General features: G+C 35.0%; 1 protein-coding gene across 1 annotated transcript in view; it reads right to left on the bottom strand.

Moving 5' to 3' along the window:
* Nucleotides 1-717: 717 nt before the first annotated feature.
* GUF1 (GTP binding elongation factor GUF1) overlaps nt 718-19398 on the bottom strand; it is a 30068-nt gene continuing 11387 nt past the window's right edge. The window contains exons 6-17 of the mRNA XM_007957779.2: nt 17914-17997; nt 15752-15816; nt 15016-15219; nt 12972-13111; nt 11660-11783; nt 10781-10913; nt 8724-8867; nt 7550-7683; nt 5249-5350; nt 3794-3913; nt 1660-1696; nt 718-855 (exon numbers count right to left, since the gene is read on the bottom strand). Coding sequence (XP_007955970.1) covers nt 718-855; nt 1660-1696; nt 3794-3913; nt 5249-5350; nt 7550-7683; nt 8724-8867; nt 10781-10913; nt 11660-11783; nt 12972-13111; nt 15016-15219; nt 15752-15816; nt 17914-17997 — 1425 coding nt within the window. The remainder of the gene's footprint in view (nt 856-1659; nt 1697-3793; nt 3914-5248; nt 5351-7549; nt 7684-8723; nt 8868-10780; nt 10914-11659; nt 11784-12971; nt 13112-15015; nt 15220-15751; nt 15817-17913; nt 17998-19398) is intronic.

The following is a 19398-nucleotide window of genomic DNA, read 5'->3' as shown; positions in this document are numbered from 1 at the left end:
ACCCTCTATGACATTTCTACTCTGACCTGTAGGATTGCTATGAATCAGATACAACTCAGTGTCAGTGTGTTTGAATTTTTTTTTCTGCCAATGTTAATGTATTTAATAAACCATCTAATTTCAAGATAACCTTTCATAAAGTTTATCAAAAAATGAGTTTATTTAATGACTGATTCATACATATCATCTAAATTGATCCAGCTAACACAAATCTGATAATTAAGGTAGTTTTGAAACTCACTTTAGAAGAATTTTAGAAATAGAGCCTTTTAGTGTAAGTAAAAAAAAAAAGCATAAAAATAGTTAATATTCACTGTGCACATACTAGGTGACATGAACTGTTCTGAATATTTTAAAGGTATTATTTCATTTAATTCTCCCAACCCCCATGGGAGTAAACAGTATTACAATCTGGATTTTATTAGAGGAAACACAAAAAGGGGAGTAATCTAGCCAAACTCACATTGCTAAAGAATGGTGAAATAGGAATTTGAGTGTGTGCAATATGCCTTAAGAATCAAAGATCTTATCTACCACAGTACTTCCTTTCAAATGAAAAGCCAGTATTTAAAGCTGAAAATCAGGAAAGTTAACAAATTTATATTGAGGGGGGAGGACATTTTTGTAATTCCCATTTGTTGTTAACAAATAAATACTAAGAAATTAGAAGATGCAAAATTTTTTAATTCATGAAAATTCTTTGTATTTTCTTACCAATTATTTATCAGATTGTGTTTTCAGAACTTTTATAAAAGCATCTTTTGGGACTTCAATGTTGCCCACTTTCCTCAGTTTTTTCTTTCCTTCTGCTTGTCTCTTCAAAAGTTTCATTTTTCGGGTAATATCACCACCATACTGTAAAATATTTTTAAAAATTTTAATTTCAAATCAATCAACAGAAATACAGTTATAAAACATAATTACATACAGAAATATCAATACAAGCAAAACAGCCTTATATCAAACAGAAGGTAAAAGTCTCCAGTATTACTTACCTAATCCCCCTTCTACTTGATTGTAATTTTACTATCTTCTCAAAGAAAGATAAAGGCTTAATTTATTCATGTCCAGGAATAATAATCATACTACTTACTGAGTCAAGGCTTGAAATTTTGAATTATAGAGCTGTTATCTAATATGGAAACTTAATCACATAGGCATATATGTGAGGCAGCTATGTCAAACATTCAGAAAAAGCATTTTATCATTTATTTCTCATAACTGAGTTAAGATTTTTCCTATCTTAATATAGAGACAAGACAGCAAACTCAGCAGAGAAATATAGGAGAGGCACATTTCAATACCCATACTCTTCCCACTTAAGATGAAACTGTGCATTGTCTTCAAAATCTTTCATTGTAAATTAAATTAACAAAACACATCACTTTGACCACAGGAATAACTTACAAAATCCTTTCTTAGACAATATTGTGTACAGAGAACTTTTTGAACGTAAGATGAAATATTTAAGAATATGGTCAAAGTGAACATGCTATTACAATGAAGCTGAAATTCACCCGTTTAAAAAGGAAACTTGGTGATGAATTATATTATAAAAGCAATAGACCAATAAATAATGGAAACCAATATATTTACAACCCTTAGTTTTAAGCCCATAAAATAGGAATATTACTACTACAAAGTAAATTAAATACATACACATTTTGCCAAAACGTTTTTTCGATATGCTTTCACACTGTAAAAGAAAATTCTGTGTAAGTATATAACTTTCATGATATTGTTTTAAAATAATTTATTTCCAAAAACAATCTCCATTTACTGAAGGTTTTTAAGGATAGTGTTATACCCATGAAAACTGCCACAGTGAAAACTACAAAAAAAAAAAAAAACAACCATTGCCATCAGGTAGATTCCAACTCATAGTGACCTCCATTGGTTCCCAAGGCTATAATCTTGACAGAAGTAAATTGCTTCATCTTCTTCCCACAGAGCCTGTGGTAAGTTTGAACCACCATCCTTCTGGTTAGCAGCCAAATATATTACCCACTATACCACCAGAGCTCCCATAGTCAAAATTAGATCAAATGCTCTTATATTCATGTACCTGGCATAAAATAGCAAACTAATTAAACATAAATATCAATATAAACAAGAAGCTCTGGTGGTATAGTTGGTAAGGCATATGGCTGTTAACTAGGTCAACAATGGTTCAAACCCACCAGCAGCTCTGCAGGAGGAAGATGAGGTAATCTACTTCCATAAAGATTTATAGCCTTGGAAAACCAAAGGGTGTCACTATGAGTTGTAATTGACTTGATGGCAGTTGGTATGGTTTTGGTTATCAATATGAATTTTGTTAAGGGAAAACAGTCAAGGTTTGTGGTAGTCAGATTTGATCAGACATATTTGACTTTGATTACAAAAACTATAGAAAGCTATTTCTTGTTCAACCTAAAAATACTACTACCATGTAACTTCTAAAAAAATTCACTAAAAATGGCTGTCTCTTAGTAACTTCAGTGAATATGAGTCAGAAGTGGCTAGGAATAAGAAGAACAATGTATTACTAGATTTAGGCTATTATAAAACCCACTGTAGGGTAAATTAAGTTTAATATATCCACCAAAGCAGTTATAAATACTTATACATTAACCCATTTCAGTATTATTTCTAAGAAATTTATAGATCACATGAATTTCGGAAATAACTCCATTTTTATGCATTCCATAGGAAGATAGATCTCTTTTCCCTAGAAGTGCTGTCTACTTCAACAGACTTAACGTTAGCATGATTATTTGCTGACTACTGTAAATTGCACTGGATGTTCTCTAGTTACCAACTCCACTCTGCCTAATCTGTCTGAGGAAACAGAAACTAACTAACTGAAACAAAACGGTGTTAGGAGATGAAATTTATTTTAAATATGTGCATAAAATTTACCCCAACATATTTATCTCCTATATAAAAATGACAGTTGAATACAAAGCCTAACACGGTATTAGCATTCTTAGCTTTTTCATTTACAATCTCCCTAGCTCTGAAGAAGTGGTATTAAATGAATCAGGTGGGAGAAAAAAAATAATTAGTTTGTCTTTTGGCAGAGTATTGCCAAAACCAATTTCAATTCCAATTGGTTTATAAATTAATTTACATAAAGAATAAAAACCATGAAACTTTTTAGTTCCCTTACTCAGGAAGTAAAGTAAAATCAAATGTGTGGAAATAGAAGCAATTCCTCAAATCCATATACAGCATCATAATATAAGGCACTTGACTGCTAATCAGAAGGCTGGTGGTTCAAACCTACCAGCCACTCCTCAGAAGGAAGGTTGGGCAATCCTACTGCCTCAGAAACCCTAGGAGGGGTCACTATGAGTTGGGGCCGACTCGACGGCACATAACAACAACAACAACTACATAACACCACCCAATGGTGTTAAATAATAAATTCAAAGTTAATGGACATTGTGGAGATGTGTAGAAGATAGATTCGTATAGCTCTATCATAGAGCTACACATAAGCTTAAACTAAAACCCACTGCCATTAAGTTGATTCTGACTCACAGCGACCCTAGAGGACAGGAATAGACTTGCCTCATAGGCTTCCTAAGACTGTAAATCTTTAATTAAGTAGACTGCCCACCTTTCTCCCACAGAATAGCTTGTGGGTTCTAACCAATGACCTTTTGTTTAGCAGCCAGATGTTTTAGCCACTATGCCACCAGAACTCCTTACATATAAGCTTAGGCCAATGTTATTTTAAATTTTCTTTAGTTTTCTAGGTGTACCATTCCTGAAACCATCCTGGGTACGTAAATGAATTTCAACTCACGTTTCTCTTGCAATGACTTTACTTCCAACAGCAGCTTGAATTGCTATTTCAAACAGCTGCCTGGGAAGAGACTCCTTTAGACGTTCACATATGACTTTGCCAACAGAATGCGCTTTTTCTCTGAGAGAGAAAAAAATACAACTTACATAATCTAGGTAAGGATATTGAAAGCATCTTTCTTTACTCAATTTGTTTACCCAGTTTAAAAGTGATTTCTTAAGGAAGTTCACACAGCAACTCAAAAATCTCTTATTCTGTGGAACATGTTATACTTCTAATTTAAAAAAATGGTTTATAATCATAACGTTTTCAAGATTTCTTCTATTCCCTAACTTAAGCAATTTCAAGTACAGCTTTTCTTGTTATTTACTTTGATAAAATATTACACATATAAAACAAAAACATAATTATATATAAGTGATTAAAGAAAAACAATGATACATAATCCATTACAGAAAGTTTAGAGAAGAGAAAGATACATTACAAAATAAAACCCATCCTTAATACCCATCCCTCTACCTGTAGAAGACCACTGTTAACATTTTATAGGAAGAAAGGCCTGGTGATCTACTTAAGAAAATCAGCCAGTGAAGCCCCTATGGATCACAGCAGTCTTATCCACAACTGATCCTGGGGATGGCACAGCACTGGACAGTGGTTCACTCCATTAAGCATGGATGTCTACTTGACAACAGCTAATAATTTTAAGGCACTTGACTGCTAACCAGAAGGCTGGTGGTTCAAACCCACCAGCCACTCCTTGGAAGGAAGATGGGGCAATCTACTTCCGTAGTGATACTGCCTGGACACCCAAGGAGGGGTGGCTATGAGTCCAGTCCGACTCAACGGCACATAACAATAACAATTTTAAACATGAATCCTTATAGTCATTTTATTATGCACGTGCATTTCAATTTACAGTTTGGATCATAATGTATATGAAACATTCTGCTTTTTTTTATTTAATGTAGACATTTTTCTATATCACTAAATACCACTCTACAATATAGTATTAATGACTTAAAACAATAGGTTTTATGAGTGCTTAATCCCCCATTTCTTGAAAATGTAGGGTTTTTCATTATTATAATGTGTTATGAATATAAAAAATCTTTCCAATCCTAACTCTATCATTATAAAGTTTAAAAATCATTTTATTTTCCTTTTGTCTTACATAGTAAGGGAAACATCTGTTTCCATTATACTAGTCTATTTGACTATCATAATTTATCTTTTATATTTCTAACAGTTTAGAAAAAAAGCACAGAAAAAAGAATGCAGGGAAAAACCTACATTAGCAGGAAACCAGTAGAGGGAAACTTACTACCTTTAAAAGTTTGTTTTTTTTTTTTTAAAGAGTATAGCTGGTGGATGAAAATGAGCAACCAATTAACTACAAACATCTAAAGAGATTTCTTTCACATTCCATGCTTAGTTTCTTTTCTAAGTACTTACTTGTGTACAACAGTTACTAGCTCCTCTACAATGTTTCCATTCAGTAAAATATCCATTTTCACAAGTTCTGCAATCTGGTAACCTGCATCTTCATAATCAAAACTGGTAAGAAAAAGGAAAAAAAAGTCCAAGTGATAGATAAACATTCTATTTTTATGTGTACTTTTATATTTTCCAAGATATGACTTTATACCTTTTGAAAACAACTTTTCTTCATCCACTCTTATTTGCCCTCCAAAAAAAAGATGGAACTTTTCCATCAAAATATTAGATATACAGTTTCAGGTAATGGATGTAAACATCCAGAGCAAAGAACAGATTTCCTCATCATTTTACATTTATGAAATGAGGAGCAATATAATGACTGATGTAATGAGGGTAAGAGGTGGAGGGAGAGAGGAAACAAGTGGAACATGCTTTAGGGGTAAAAAATAAGAAACTGGTAAGCCACACTAGGAAAATGGGTCAGGAAAAAAGAAAGCCCACTGAAGCCAAATGTCACCACTTTCCCAATGTTCCTAGCAGCGGGCTGTCTGTAGACAATATTGAAAAGTCATTCTCAGGTTCATGAGTTTGGTTTCTGTCTAGTTTTCTATTACCAAGACCAACCAGAAGTTTAAGTAAGAGCTTTGGACTTGATAAAGACAACTTCTGAATTTCATATCTGGCTATTTAGTTTATACCTCACAGAGGCTTTTATGAGAATGAAATGAATTAATACATTTAAAACATGTAGAGCAGTGCTTGCTTTAATAACTATTTAGAATAGAGCCTAGCTTAGCACATATAAGCACTTAACTGTTAGCCCGATGCCACCATGGAAGGCAGGCCTGGAGATCTGCTTCTGCAAAGGTGACAGCCAAGAAAACCCTATGGGGCAGTTCTGTAATACACGGGGTTGCTGAATCGACTCAAAGGCAAGTGGTTTGGTTTATTACTATTATTAACATAGCCAAAGCCCACAATGCTAATCAAAACAGACCTGCTTAAATATGCAACTTAATTAACTGAAGACTAAGAAACTTTGAAGTTTGTTTACACATCTTCCCAATTATGGACAAGAACATGTATATTCTTACTGTCTTATAATCATGAAATAAGCAGGTACTCCAACAACAGCAGCAACAAAATTCACACTACCAAAAATGCTAGCTTATTTGTTATTTGTCACTTTTGCTTCACGTTCATCAGGTTGTTCTTCCCTCCATGTACTCCTATGGGATAAGACATTGGTTTTCATGACACAGACACCTTATTCCCGGGAAAACCAAGGAATTAAGAGTTCACAAATGTAAGGGCACACCTAAATTTTTCACAGATTGAGATGTACTTGTATTTTTTTTTAATGCATACAGATTCTACTTGGATAACACGGCATACAAATACATTTCAAATCCACAGATTATAGTTTTTAAAATCATGTATAATTCTAATAAAAAGATAGGCTATAATTACTACCATAAAGATGACCTTAAAATTTTTCAGTAAAAAGGGGATAATGGTTTGATGAAGACCAAGGACACATTCTCCCAATAAACAAATTACAAGTACTCTGTGACACCAGTAAGGCTTCTGCGCCAAACCTTACTAGAGTCTGATCCTCAAATGTCAAGGCTGAGACTGTAAATTAATGAAGTATTAGCATACTTTGTGGTAGATAAGTTTGTGTGTCAACTTGGCTGGGCCTGGTTGAGTTGCTGGACAGCTGGATGTAGTATTCCCCATGAGACTGGTAATCAACTCAATGGTGGATAAAAATACCTAAGAAGTGCTACTTTGAACAGCTGAGTAGCTGCCTTACGGATGTGGTCTGCTTCCTGTATAATAAGGAGAAGCCTTGGGGAACGTTCTCTAGCTTAGGGCATGCTTGAACCCTGCATGTAGCTGTGTCATTGCTCAGCAGCGTTCCATGCTCTGCTGACCTTGGGACTTTCAATGGACTTGAATGAATGGCCTGCCATGTAGTTTGGTAACATCAGGACTATGCCTTTTTATTTGTCAATCTTGGGCTTGCCAGCCTCAGCAACCAGAAGCTGAGTGAAAAAAAGCCTCTAGCTTCAGTGGGCTGGGAGCAGGAGGCAGAGCTGACCCCAAGGTTGAGAGGCCTTCACCCAGTTCCTAGAGCTTGTCACTCTGAACTCAGACTTCTAGCCTCCTGAACTGTAAGAGACTAAACTGTTTCTTCAAGTCATCCCATTTGTGGTATATTCTTGTCAGAGCAGCACTAGGTAATCAGAACACTCTTATTGGCTAATATTTCAAAAATTTGTCCAGGCATCTGAGTTTTCCATTATATTTTACCTAGCATATCCAGAAGACATAGATTTCAAAGAATCATAAAAATCCACCACAATTTCATTCAAAGGGAAGAGATATTTAAGCATAACTCTATTTTGATCAATATACATCATATTCTTCTGAACTGCTCTTCGAGCCTAAAAAGGAGAAAAAACACACTTAATCATAACCTATTCAAATACTGATTTAACACAGACAAATACCAATTATCAAGATACAAATTCCCTTACAAATCCTGAGAATAAACAGTGGGAAACAATAAAAAATATTTCTTTAACAGTCTAATAATAAACTTGTGACCAATTTTATAGTACAAGGAGAACCATTTTGTATTTCAATTTTTTATGCTTATTACCAAAGCTTTAAATTATTTTTATCTAATAATTTTATCTTTTCTGATTACAGTGTTTCCTTTAGTAATAAATCAAATGTAAATACACACAAATCAAAGTCCTACTTTCTCCGATCTCCAATAAGGAAATGTAGGTCCAGAGAAATTAAGTCACTGACCAAATGTACAAGCCAGTTTGCAACAACAATTCAAATTTAAGAACCCTAGAAACCATTTGAGAGTTCTTTCTAATAAAATGTAGAAGGCCTTCTAATCTGGGGGTACTTGAAACATTTGCCTTTGAAACTATATTCAATTTCAAGTACTCAAGAAGGCTAAAGTATAATTTTAGCTACTCAGGATAAATAAAACATCAAATTACTTTCTTTTGAGCTAAAATATCAATTCAGTGCATTGTTAAAAGATGATAAAAAATTCTGCTTACATTTTTCAGAACAAAGTAAGAAGTATACTAGCCATATCTATATATACACATACAGACGTCCATATGTAAGTATGTGTACAGCTAGATGGGGAGCTCTGGTGGCATAGTGCCTAAGCCATTTGACTGCTAACCAGAAGGCTGGTGGTTCAAACCCATGAGCCACTCCTCCAAAGGAAGGTTGGGCAATCTACCTCCATAGTGATACCGCCTCGGAAACCCAAGGAAGGGTTGCTAAGTCAGATACGACTCAATGGCAGTGAGTTTGGTTTTTTATAGATAGATAGATACAGATGAAAATTTCTTATTAAGTTCAGTGTGAAAAATTATTCAAAACCTTGACTGGGAACCACTATTTCTTAGGACTAAAACCTACTTCTGTATAAACTGGATTATATTTATACCTGGCAAAGCATCATTATTTTTCCAGTGTATTCATCTGGTGTGATAATAGTGCCCAAAACAACTGGTTCTAAATATTCTGTTACTTTTGATTTATCAGGAAACTGTGAAGGACTGATGATTGTAATTTCTTTTTGTCTATATTCCTGAAAATGAGAAAACAAAATCACTTCAATAGTTAAAATCTTAAGTTACACATTTCGTAAAAGTTTGATTTTAATTTCTAGTGTATGTTGCAACTTACTCTTACTTAAATGTTGCAACTTATCCTGTTACGTGTTGATGGAATTAATAAAAACATAAAAGAAATCCTAAAACTTAGAATATTATCTTAACTTTTTTTACGTTAAATAAATTTTCTATTCTAATCATTTACTATTAAAAAGAATTCTTTTTCAATGTAATTGTTACTGATAGAATTTATGAAGTAAAAGAGCTGAACAGAAGTTTTCAATGGGCAACTTGAGAAGACAAAAGCATAATGAAATGTGCAAAAGAACTGGAGTTAGAAAAACAAAAGGGAAGAACATCCTTGTCAATTTTCAAGCTGACAAACCTAATGAGAAGAATTCAAGCCTCAAGTTGCAATATGAAAGGATTCTATGAGCAAAATATTAAAGGATGCAGGAAGCATCAAAAGACACAATACAGAATTACTATAGCAGAAAGAACTGTTCCATGTTATAATACTTATTCAATCTGTATGCTGAGCAAATAATCCGAGAAGCTGGAATATATAAAGGAATATATGAGCAAGAATATGGCATCAGGATTGGAGGAAGACTCATTAACAGTCTGTGATATGCAGATGACACACCCTCGCTTGCTGAAAGTGAAGATGACGTGAAGCACTTTCTGATGAAGGTCAAAGGCTGCAGCATTCAGTATGGATTATACCTCAATTTAAAGAAAACAAAAATCTTCACAAATAGACCAATAGTAATGTCATGATAAACCAAGAAAAGAGTGAAATTATCAAGGATTCCATTTTACTTGGGTTCACAATCAACACCCATAGAAGCAGCAGTCTAGAATCAAATGACCCAATGCATTGGACAAATCTGCTGCAAAAGACCTCTTTAAAATGTTAAAAAAAAAAAAAGTAAAGATGTGACTTGGAGGACTAAGGTGTGTCTGACCCAAGCCGTGGAATTTTCAATAGTCTTATATGCATGCAAAGGCTGGACAATGAATAATGAAAACTGAAGAACTGATACAATTGAATTATGGTGGTGGCAAAGAATAGTGAACATGCCATGAGCTGCCAGAAAAATGAACAAATCTGTCTTAGAAGTGCAGCCAGAATGTTCCGTAGAAGAAAGAATAGTTGAGACTTCATGTGATGTACTTTGGGCATGTTATCAAAGAGGAAACGGTCTCTTGAGAAGGATATCATGCTTGGTAAAGTATAAAGTAAGCAAAACAGAAGACCTCAACAACACACAGTGGTTGCAACAATAGGCTTAAACATAGCAACGACTAGGGAGCTCTGATGTAGTGCCTGTAAGGCACTTGACTGCTAACCAGGAGGCTGGCGGTTCAAACCCACCAGCCACTCCTCAGAAGGAAGGTTGGGCAATCTACTTCCATAGTGATACCGCCTCGAAAACCCAAGGAGGGGTCGCTGTGAGTCAGGTCCGACTCGACGGCACATAACAACGAGGATAGTGCAGGACTGGGCAGTATAATGTTTCACTTCTTGTGTATTATTTATGATCCAAATTATATTTCCCATCTTTTTACTGGATTTAGGACAATGTTCGTCATCACTATGTCTAGCTTTTATTCTCAGTAAGAGACCAGCATTGGCAATCTTGAGATTATTAGGCTAAGGAAAATACTACAGAAATTAGTTTTCAAATAATTTCTCCACTACTGTCCATAAGGTAATTCAATTTGTGTTACTGCTAATCAAAAAGTAAATATCCAATTAGTTTTAATAGCCAGTTAGATAATGGTATACTAAAAAGTTTTCTTGCATTCTGCATACTCATATGCATATACAAACACACTTAGTTTTCTCCTGTAATTTTCACAGTAGTACTAAATATTATAGTACCTTTATCAATTTTTCTGATGAAAGAACAGCTTTGTATGGAACAGTGGGAGTTGTCAAAATAACAGAAGCATTATATTCTTGTTCTAGTCTTTGGATGAAAACTTCCATATGCAGGAGTCCAAGAAATCCCAACCTGAGGGAGAAAAGCCAAAAAAACTCCTAAATAAAAACATTGTGATTTCAGAGGGAAGAGTGTTATCAAAAGAGGCACTGAAGCAATTCAAATCATAATTAAATTCTAACAATTTTATTAAGATTCAAATTTTTCATTGGGATTCTATTTGGAATTGCTATAAAACTTACCCATAGAATGTCATTCCATGTTGTGAAACAGGCAGATGTAAATTGTTTACATTCATTTTTACACTTAATTTTAACTTATCTTTAGAACTATTCAAGAGCAATGCAACACTTAAAACTTTACTCTTCCATAAAACCACCATTTATCTGTCAATATGTAGTACTGTGGTGTCTTGTATGTGGCTGTAATGCTGGAAGCTATGCCACCAGTATTTCTGATACCAGTAAGGTCACCCATGGTGGACAGTTTTTACCAGAGCTTCCAGACTAAGAGCAGGAAGAAGGATGCAGTGGTTCACTTCTAAAAAACTGGCCACTGGAAACCTTACGAAGAGTAGTGAAACATTTTCTGATATATTGCTGGACATGAGCCCCTCGGGTTGGAAGACACTCAAAATACAACTGCCTCCTCAAATTAGAGGCAATCTTAATTCAATCAGAGCAATGACTGGCAGGAAGGTGCAGGACTGAGCTTTGTTCCATTCTGTTGTGCACAGGGTCGCTGTGAGTAACTTGATGGCACCTAACAACACAACAACTTCCATAAAAATGGAACTCTACAATGGGAATGAATCATACCTCCAGCCAGCACCTAGGGCAAGGCTGCTATCCCGATGAACTGTTACACTGGAGTCATTTAAAGTCAGTTTTTCTATAGCACTCTTCAGGTTATTATATTCAGACTGGTCAACAGGGTACATTCCTGGAGGGGGGGGACAATGAATTTAATTATTACATGTGATAAGTTACTTACATTCCTAATCTAATATGCAATGCTGCCAAGCTCAATATTAATCATTTAGCTTTTAAATTACCTTCCTATTATTTCATTAACATTAAGCTTTCTTAAAAAGTCTGAATATTACATTGGTTTCAAAGTATCTTCCAAGTTGTAAGCCTTAATCAATTTATAACTGGATTCACACTCCAAATGATGTTTGTGTTTGCAAACATACAGGGAAATCACAAAATTAAAAGAACTATGGGAATTAGGTGTATTAAGAAAATACATTTTGTTTATTTAAATTTTTTTTTAAAAAAAGTACATGCCATTCTACAACCACAAACTCTTATTCGTAGCTAAAAAACAATAATAGAAATGAAAATACACAATTCTTAACTCTCTAAGACAGACTGTCTATTAAAATTAAAGACACTGTCAGAAACTATGGGAGTTATTAATACATCAGATTCTCTTTCATTTGACACCACTGAAACCCACATCTCTCAAGTCCTTTCAAAATTCAAATCACTGTCCTTGCTAAACATGCAGATAAACAGAATTCTTAATTCCCAGTGAGAGATACTATAGGGAGGAAAATAAAGGATGGATACCCAGTACAGAGTTAAGTTGACTGACAACCTTCAATCAACTATTCCTTTTTCAAAAGTTGATAATACCACACGGTAGTAGAAGGTTCTGAAGTCATACATATGTGAAGTGACACTATTTTGTCATGTGTTTAGTACCATAATACAATATTAAAGAAAGGCCAGGTAAGACGTAGACATTCAGTAAGTGTCTACTGATAATCAGTAATAAAAACTTCCTAACTAGAAAAAATGTTTCGAATATAAACAGGACTGACTCCCTAGAGAAACAAAGAAGAAAGTAATATTTCAAGGCTTTCTGATATTTCAGAGTTTGTTTCTTGAGAAATCCTAAGAGAATTTAGGAAATAATCTTTAAATGAAATTTCGTAATTACATATGAAACCATAAATCGTATGTAAACAGCAAACAAAAATCAACAAAAAGGAATGGTGTACCCTGACATTAGCAGTTAAAATAATCAGAGTATTTATCTTCTAGGAATTTTTTTCTTTCATTGCATAGGCTTTTATTTTTTAAATACTTTTGCCCTCATCTTCTCAATTTGTGAGCTCCTCACCTGCAAATACCATTGGTTTCGCTGATTTAAACCCAGGCAAGGGCTCCACTGGTTGCTTATGTAAATAAAATGTATCTCCTATTTGTGCTTCAGTGACATCTTTCATCCCAGCAATCAGATAGCCCACCTGTCCTGCATATCTAAATGAAATCATTATATGGAAATAATATTTACTGATCTTAATATTTCAATAGTCATAATTAGTTCCACTTCCCCAGGAAACTACCACACATTTTCCATCAAAACCTGGTCAAACTGAAAATAAGTCCTACATATCAAGTCTCAAAATCCAAGGATTAGCCGCAAAAAATACCAAGTCTAGGACCTTTGTACCACAACAAGCCTGAGGCCTTCTTTAAGACATAATGTAAACACAGTGAAACTATAAGTAAAGCAGCACAGAACACGTTCTATAATGCCTATCTCATTAATCGTGTTATAAATGTGCGTTGAGACAAAAAAAAAAGCTATTTTTGACCAAGCAGAAAAAACATGAAATTTTCAACAAACCTGACATCTATTTGATGTTCCTCTTGTAGGAAAAGAGCACATTCCAAGATTTCAGCGTTTTACCTTAGTTTTATAAAAAAGCAAATTCCTAAGCATATCTTGTTTCAGAGTACATTTAACTGATTGCTTATACTTTTGGATTCTACATCTTAAAAAGCAACTAATTCACAGTTAGAATGAGACAGAGGAACCTTAACCAAAGGATCAAGAATGTTCAATATATATATGCCAGATCAGAAATTTTAAGTAAAAATAGATGTCTGACTCAAAAAATGTACTCAGCAAAATAGTGCTGGTTTTAGACTAAAAAACCAAACTCAATGCCATTGAGTCAATTCTGACTCATAGCAACCCCCTTTGGGTTTCCGAGGCAGTAAATCTTTATAGAAGTAGATTGCGCAGTCTTCCTTCCACAGAGTGGCTGGTGGGTTTGAACGCCAACCTTCTGGTTAGCAGTCAAGGCCTGTGGCACCATGCCACCAGAGCTCCTGGTTTTTAGACATACAACATTAAACCTCAAGTGGGACCTATATAATCTAATGGTTCACTACTGTCACTTTTACAGATGAGGAAACAAAGACTACTGCCCAAGGTCATCTATTTAATCAGTACTGACAAAGAGCAGGAAGTAAAAAATATTCTGATGCACACTGCCTTGCTAAACCCATACCCCATAAGTTCTCGTTAATTATGGTTTTACCATGAATTCTACACTGAAGTATCACTTTCCATACTACCTTTATGTTGAAAAATATAGTTGTCCTTGTTGCCACTGACTCTATTTTGCCTTATGGCGACCCTATATGTGCAAAGCAGAACTGCTCCATAGAGATTTCAAGGCTGTGACCATTCAGATAAACAGGCCTGTCTTCCAAGCTGCCTCTGGATGGGTTTGAACTGCCAACCATTCGGCTAGTAGTCAAATGCTTAACTATCTGCACCATCCCGAGACTCCTTCTATGCTATCTTTATGTTGAATGTACAATTATAAAAAATTCAATGTCTAGTTAAGATCAGTCATTAAGAATAAAAATGTATCAATTATATTTTAAATTTATAGAAGCTTCTACCATCTTTCACATATTCACATACCAGATGCCTTTCAGCAGTGTTCACTGTATACAAAAACAAAAAACATAAAACAAAAAAACCCAAGCTCACTGCCATCTAGTGGATTCTGACTCATAGCAACCCCCATTTTGTTTCCAAGGCAGTAAATCTTTATGGAAGTACATTGCCCCATCTTCCTTCCTCGGAGCAGCAGGTATGTTTGAACCACCTCTGGTTAGCGGTCAAGTGCCTTAGGCACTATGTCACCAGAGCTCCTTATTCACTGTATAGTTGCATTAAATAATCAGTCCCCACCCCACCCCCTTTAGATTACCATATTGGGATGATTCTATATATAGATATAGATATAGATATAGATATAGATATATATATATATATATATATATATATATACCAAGTTAAGAAAGAGGCAGAGACAGAACCACATACAAATTTATTCTAATTACTAATAGAGATTACTTACAATGTATGACTTGGCTGCTCATTAGGATTCAGAACTCCTACTTCGTTAACTTCATAGGTCTTTTTAGAATGTGCAGACACAATTTTATCTCCTTTGGAAACCACTCCATCAAATAATGCTACATTGGCTATCACACCCCTATACTGGTCAAAGGTGGAGTCAAATACCAAAGCTCTCAGGGGACTTTTGCAATGCACGTTAGGACTACAAAGAATAAGTCAAAAATAAATGCACACATACTAAATTAAAATCTTAATAAAATGCCTATTTTAATTTAATAAACTAAATATGCTTAATTTATTCTAATACAAGTATTTATTAAACCATAAGAAAGACTGATACTAAATAGCCAAAATCAAAGGGTTGTCTCATAAAATAACACTTTTCTTACGTTAGATTGAAATCAATCTTCAGTTTAAAATAAATGATCATTTTTAAATTACTTATAAAACTGATGGAATGTGTTCAGTATATAATATAACTGCAAAGAATATAACTGAAAAGTTATAGTCAGCAAAGAATATAACTGCGAATGCACTGAAGTCTATTTATACTTGCTTTTTATTTTCCTATACTGTACTCTATGTGTCTTCTACACATTACTAAATAGAAATCCAAAGTTTATTCTCATTGACTGCGAGAGGATATTTGTCATATCCACTAAAACACCAGATCAATTGATGGTCTTTGGACTACTACATGTAAGTGAATAATGTAAAAATAGCAAAATACTTACGGGGGTATTCTTTTGATTACTGCCTGAAGAACACTTTCAACATTTGTTCCAAGTTTAGCAGAAATCTAAAAATATTTAAAGTTAACATTACACTTTTCTATCCTGATGAATGTGATTTATTATCAGAAGCATGAAAGAATTCTGAGAGTTATCAAATTGCTTGAAGAACACAGCAAGAGGAGGAAAAAAAAAGTATAATAACAAATGACATTCCTTTATTGTTCATTGGCTCTGTAGTTTTAAGATTAAATTACAAGAACATTCTGATTATACTATTGAAAGAGCAATGGACTAAGAGTTTAAAAACATCTGGGTAATAATTCTAACTCTGCATGGAATGTATGACTTTGACCAGTACATTTATTTCTTGGAGCTTCAATTTCCTCATTGGAAAAATGAAGCAATTAGTCATATTTTCCTAAATCTCACATTATCTCTCTCTCTCTTTATATATATATATATATATATTTGCGGTGTGTGTATGTATGGCATACATGTGACTATTAGGTGCATTATTACTTTTATTCTCACATCAAAAAGCACAAACCAAAAGACTCAAACAACATATGCATGCCTGATTTTTGTCACTATCAGTTAACCAACTCTGAAATTCTGATTTCCAAACACATTCAGTGAATACCCCCTCTCTTACCCTTCAAACTCACTTAGTCTAGACCAGGGTTTCTTGATTTCACCCTACTGACATTTTGGGCTGAGTAATTCTTTGTTAGGGCTGTCTTATGTTTTGTAGGATATTTAGTAGCATTCATGGCCTCTACACAAGATGCCAGTAGCACACCTCTCTCTAGTGATGACAATCAAAAAGGTCACCAGACATTGCCACTTATCCCTTGGCAACTTATTCAACTGCCCCCTGTTGAAAACTACTGCTTTAGAGTCTAGTACCTCCCTTTCAACAGTTCTTTAACATCACAAATTCTAATCTATCAATGTACCACTTTTTTCTTTATTCATTAGCTACTCACCCCCACCCTGCTCCCTTCTCATCAAATGAGATTTCAAGATCCACCATTTATTTACAATCACTATGTCCACCTACTTTCTATTCTCTCCTTATCACGAACAGCTAACAAAACCGTAACCTTGACTGCATCCAATCAAGTGCCCTTTTTATGTCTATGCAGAGTAGCTGAACATTACTGGAGAAAATCAAATAACTGGTCTGGATGGTTTCTCATGAATTTATGTCCACAGATCTCTACATGCATCTAGCACTTCCAACAGTCCCAGCAAACAGCCTCTAGTGAATTCACATTGCCACTCTGTTTTGAAGATTTCTCACACTTCCATCCTTTTCAAGTCATACATTTTCCACTCTGGCCAATTCACTCTCAGCTGATAACTTCACCTCTAATTTCATTAAGGAAAAAGAAAACATCAAAAATTCCCTAATCCAAATACAGAACCTCTGCATCTGTACCTACAACCTCTCTGCCTTCTCTTATTTCAGAGTATTCCCACTTTAGTTATTACCAAGTTGTATATATTACCATCTATTGTGCTAAGGTTAAACAAAGAAATACACTTCACCATCTAACATTTATGTTCTCAAAAACCAAATGAGAATGTGTAAACGCAACATTATACCACTGCACTCACATTCCCATAAGAGCACACAGCACAGTAGGGTTTGGTTGTGGCTATTTAACACCCAAATGATCATTTCGGATGTAAAAAAATAAATTCAAGTTTAAAATGGCATTAACTTTGATATAAAAAAAATATATTGTTCCTAAGACTGGTACTACATAGTTCCTATCTGTCATAACACAATAAAGGTTTTTGGTAAAGATCAAATGAAATATGAAAACCAAAAAACAAACTCATGGCCATTGAGTTGGATCTGACTCATAGCGATTACTCCTTGGGTTTCCAAGGCCGTATCTCTACAGAAGTAGATTGCCCAACCTTCCTTCCAAGGAGTGGCTGGTGGGTTTGAACCTCCAGCCTTCCGGCTAGTAGTCAAATGCCTTAGGCACTATGCCACCAGGGCTCCTAAATGAAATAGTAGTAATATTAAATGTGCAAACTACAAAAACACTACACTGTATTGGGCTATTAAATATTATGAAATTGCACTTAGGCCAATTACCTGAGATTTTTAAAAGTATGAGGCACAGTCATCAAAAAAGTTACTTTACCTTAATACACTGATCGCTTGGAATATCAAACACTTTTTCAATTTGTTTTTCAACCCTTTCAGGATCAGCATTCTTCAAATCTATCTTTAAAAAAAAAAAAATCTTAATATAGTGTATCTGTAATAAAAAAAAAAATAATAAAAAATAAGGATCTCTGGTGACAAAGTCCCTAAGGCTTTTGACTGCCAATCAGAAGGATGGTGGTTCAAACCCATCAGCTGCTCTGTGGAAGGAAGATGGGACAATCTATTCTGTAAATCTTACCACCTTGGAAACCCAATGGGGGTTGCTATGAGTCAGAATCAACCCAATGGCAGGGAGTTTTGTTTTTCTTTTTTAAACAATAAATATATTATGTATTAACACAGAAATACCATTTGACCCAGAAATTCCATTGCTAAGTATATATCCTAAAGAAGTGTAAGCCAGGACAAGAACAGATATATTCACACCCATGTTCTCTGCAGCACTATTTACGATAGCAAAAAGATAGAAACAACCTAGGTGCCCATCAAAAGAAGAATGGATAACTCAACTATGGTATATACACACAATGGAATACTATGCAACCCTAAATAATAATGCATAATCTGCAAAACACCATATGATGTAGATGAACTTAGAGGACATTATGCCAAGTGAAATAAGTCAATCACAGAAGGACAAATATTCTATTAGTCCATTATTGTAAAAAGTCAAGGAAAGGTTTGTCTATGGAAGGAAATTTTCTTTATTGGTTACCAGGGGTGGGAGGGGAGGAGAGGGATCACTGTTAGATAGGTAGAGATAAGTATTGATTTGGGTGAAGGGAAGTGCAATGTACCAAATGTGAGTGATCAATATGGTGGCATTAAAAGAGAAAGACATAGAGAGGTACATGGGAGGTACAGACAACAAACATGCACCCTTTCGCACATACCATACTGTGTTGTCAGAGATGGCAAACATTGGTATATGGGTGGATAAATGGGTGGACAGGCTGAACAACTAGGTATGTGTATGCAGGGGGGGGGAGTGTGCCCATGACCATATATAGGGTTGGCAGACAAATGTATTTGTATGTTCTATAAGAATGTCCAGGTATATAGTACAGCTGACAAGGGACAAGGTTGTAGTCACTTCTTGGCCACAGCCAGCTACCCAGAGGGAGCAAGTAGTTGGACCTATGGACTTGGGACCACAGTCACAGGAGACATCGAGCTCAACTGGCACAACACACTACACAAAAACATTGTTCCACATCCTACTTTGGGATCTTAAAAGCTTGCAAGCAGCCATCTCGATGCAATGATGTGTCTCTCCTCATCCAGAGCAAAGGATAATGAAGAAAACCAAAGATGCATGGAAACAGTTAGTCCAAGCTACTGGTATACCATATGATCCTCAATGTACATGACTATGACAGGAGAAGAACTAGGTGATGCCCAACTACCACTGTCAACTACTCGGAGGGGGATCTATGTAGGAGATCCTGGATAGAGTGGG

The sequence above is a fragment of the Orycteropus afer genome, unplaced genomic scaffold (genome assembly GCF_000298275.1).
Source record: "Orycteropus afer afer isolate SDZICR_OR568_19922 unplaced genomic scaffold, OryAfe1.0 scaffold00795, whole genome shotgun sequence".
Taxonomy (NCBI): domain Eukaryota; kingdom Metazoa; phylum Chordata; class Mammalia; order Tubulidentata; family Orycteropodidae; genus Orycteropus; species Orycteropus afer.
The sequence above is the reverse complement of the archived record's forward strand: the minus strand, read 5'-3'. Positions and strand labels throughout refer to the sequence as shown.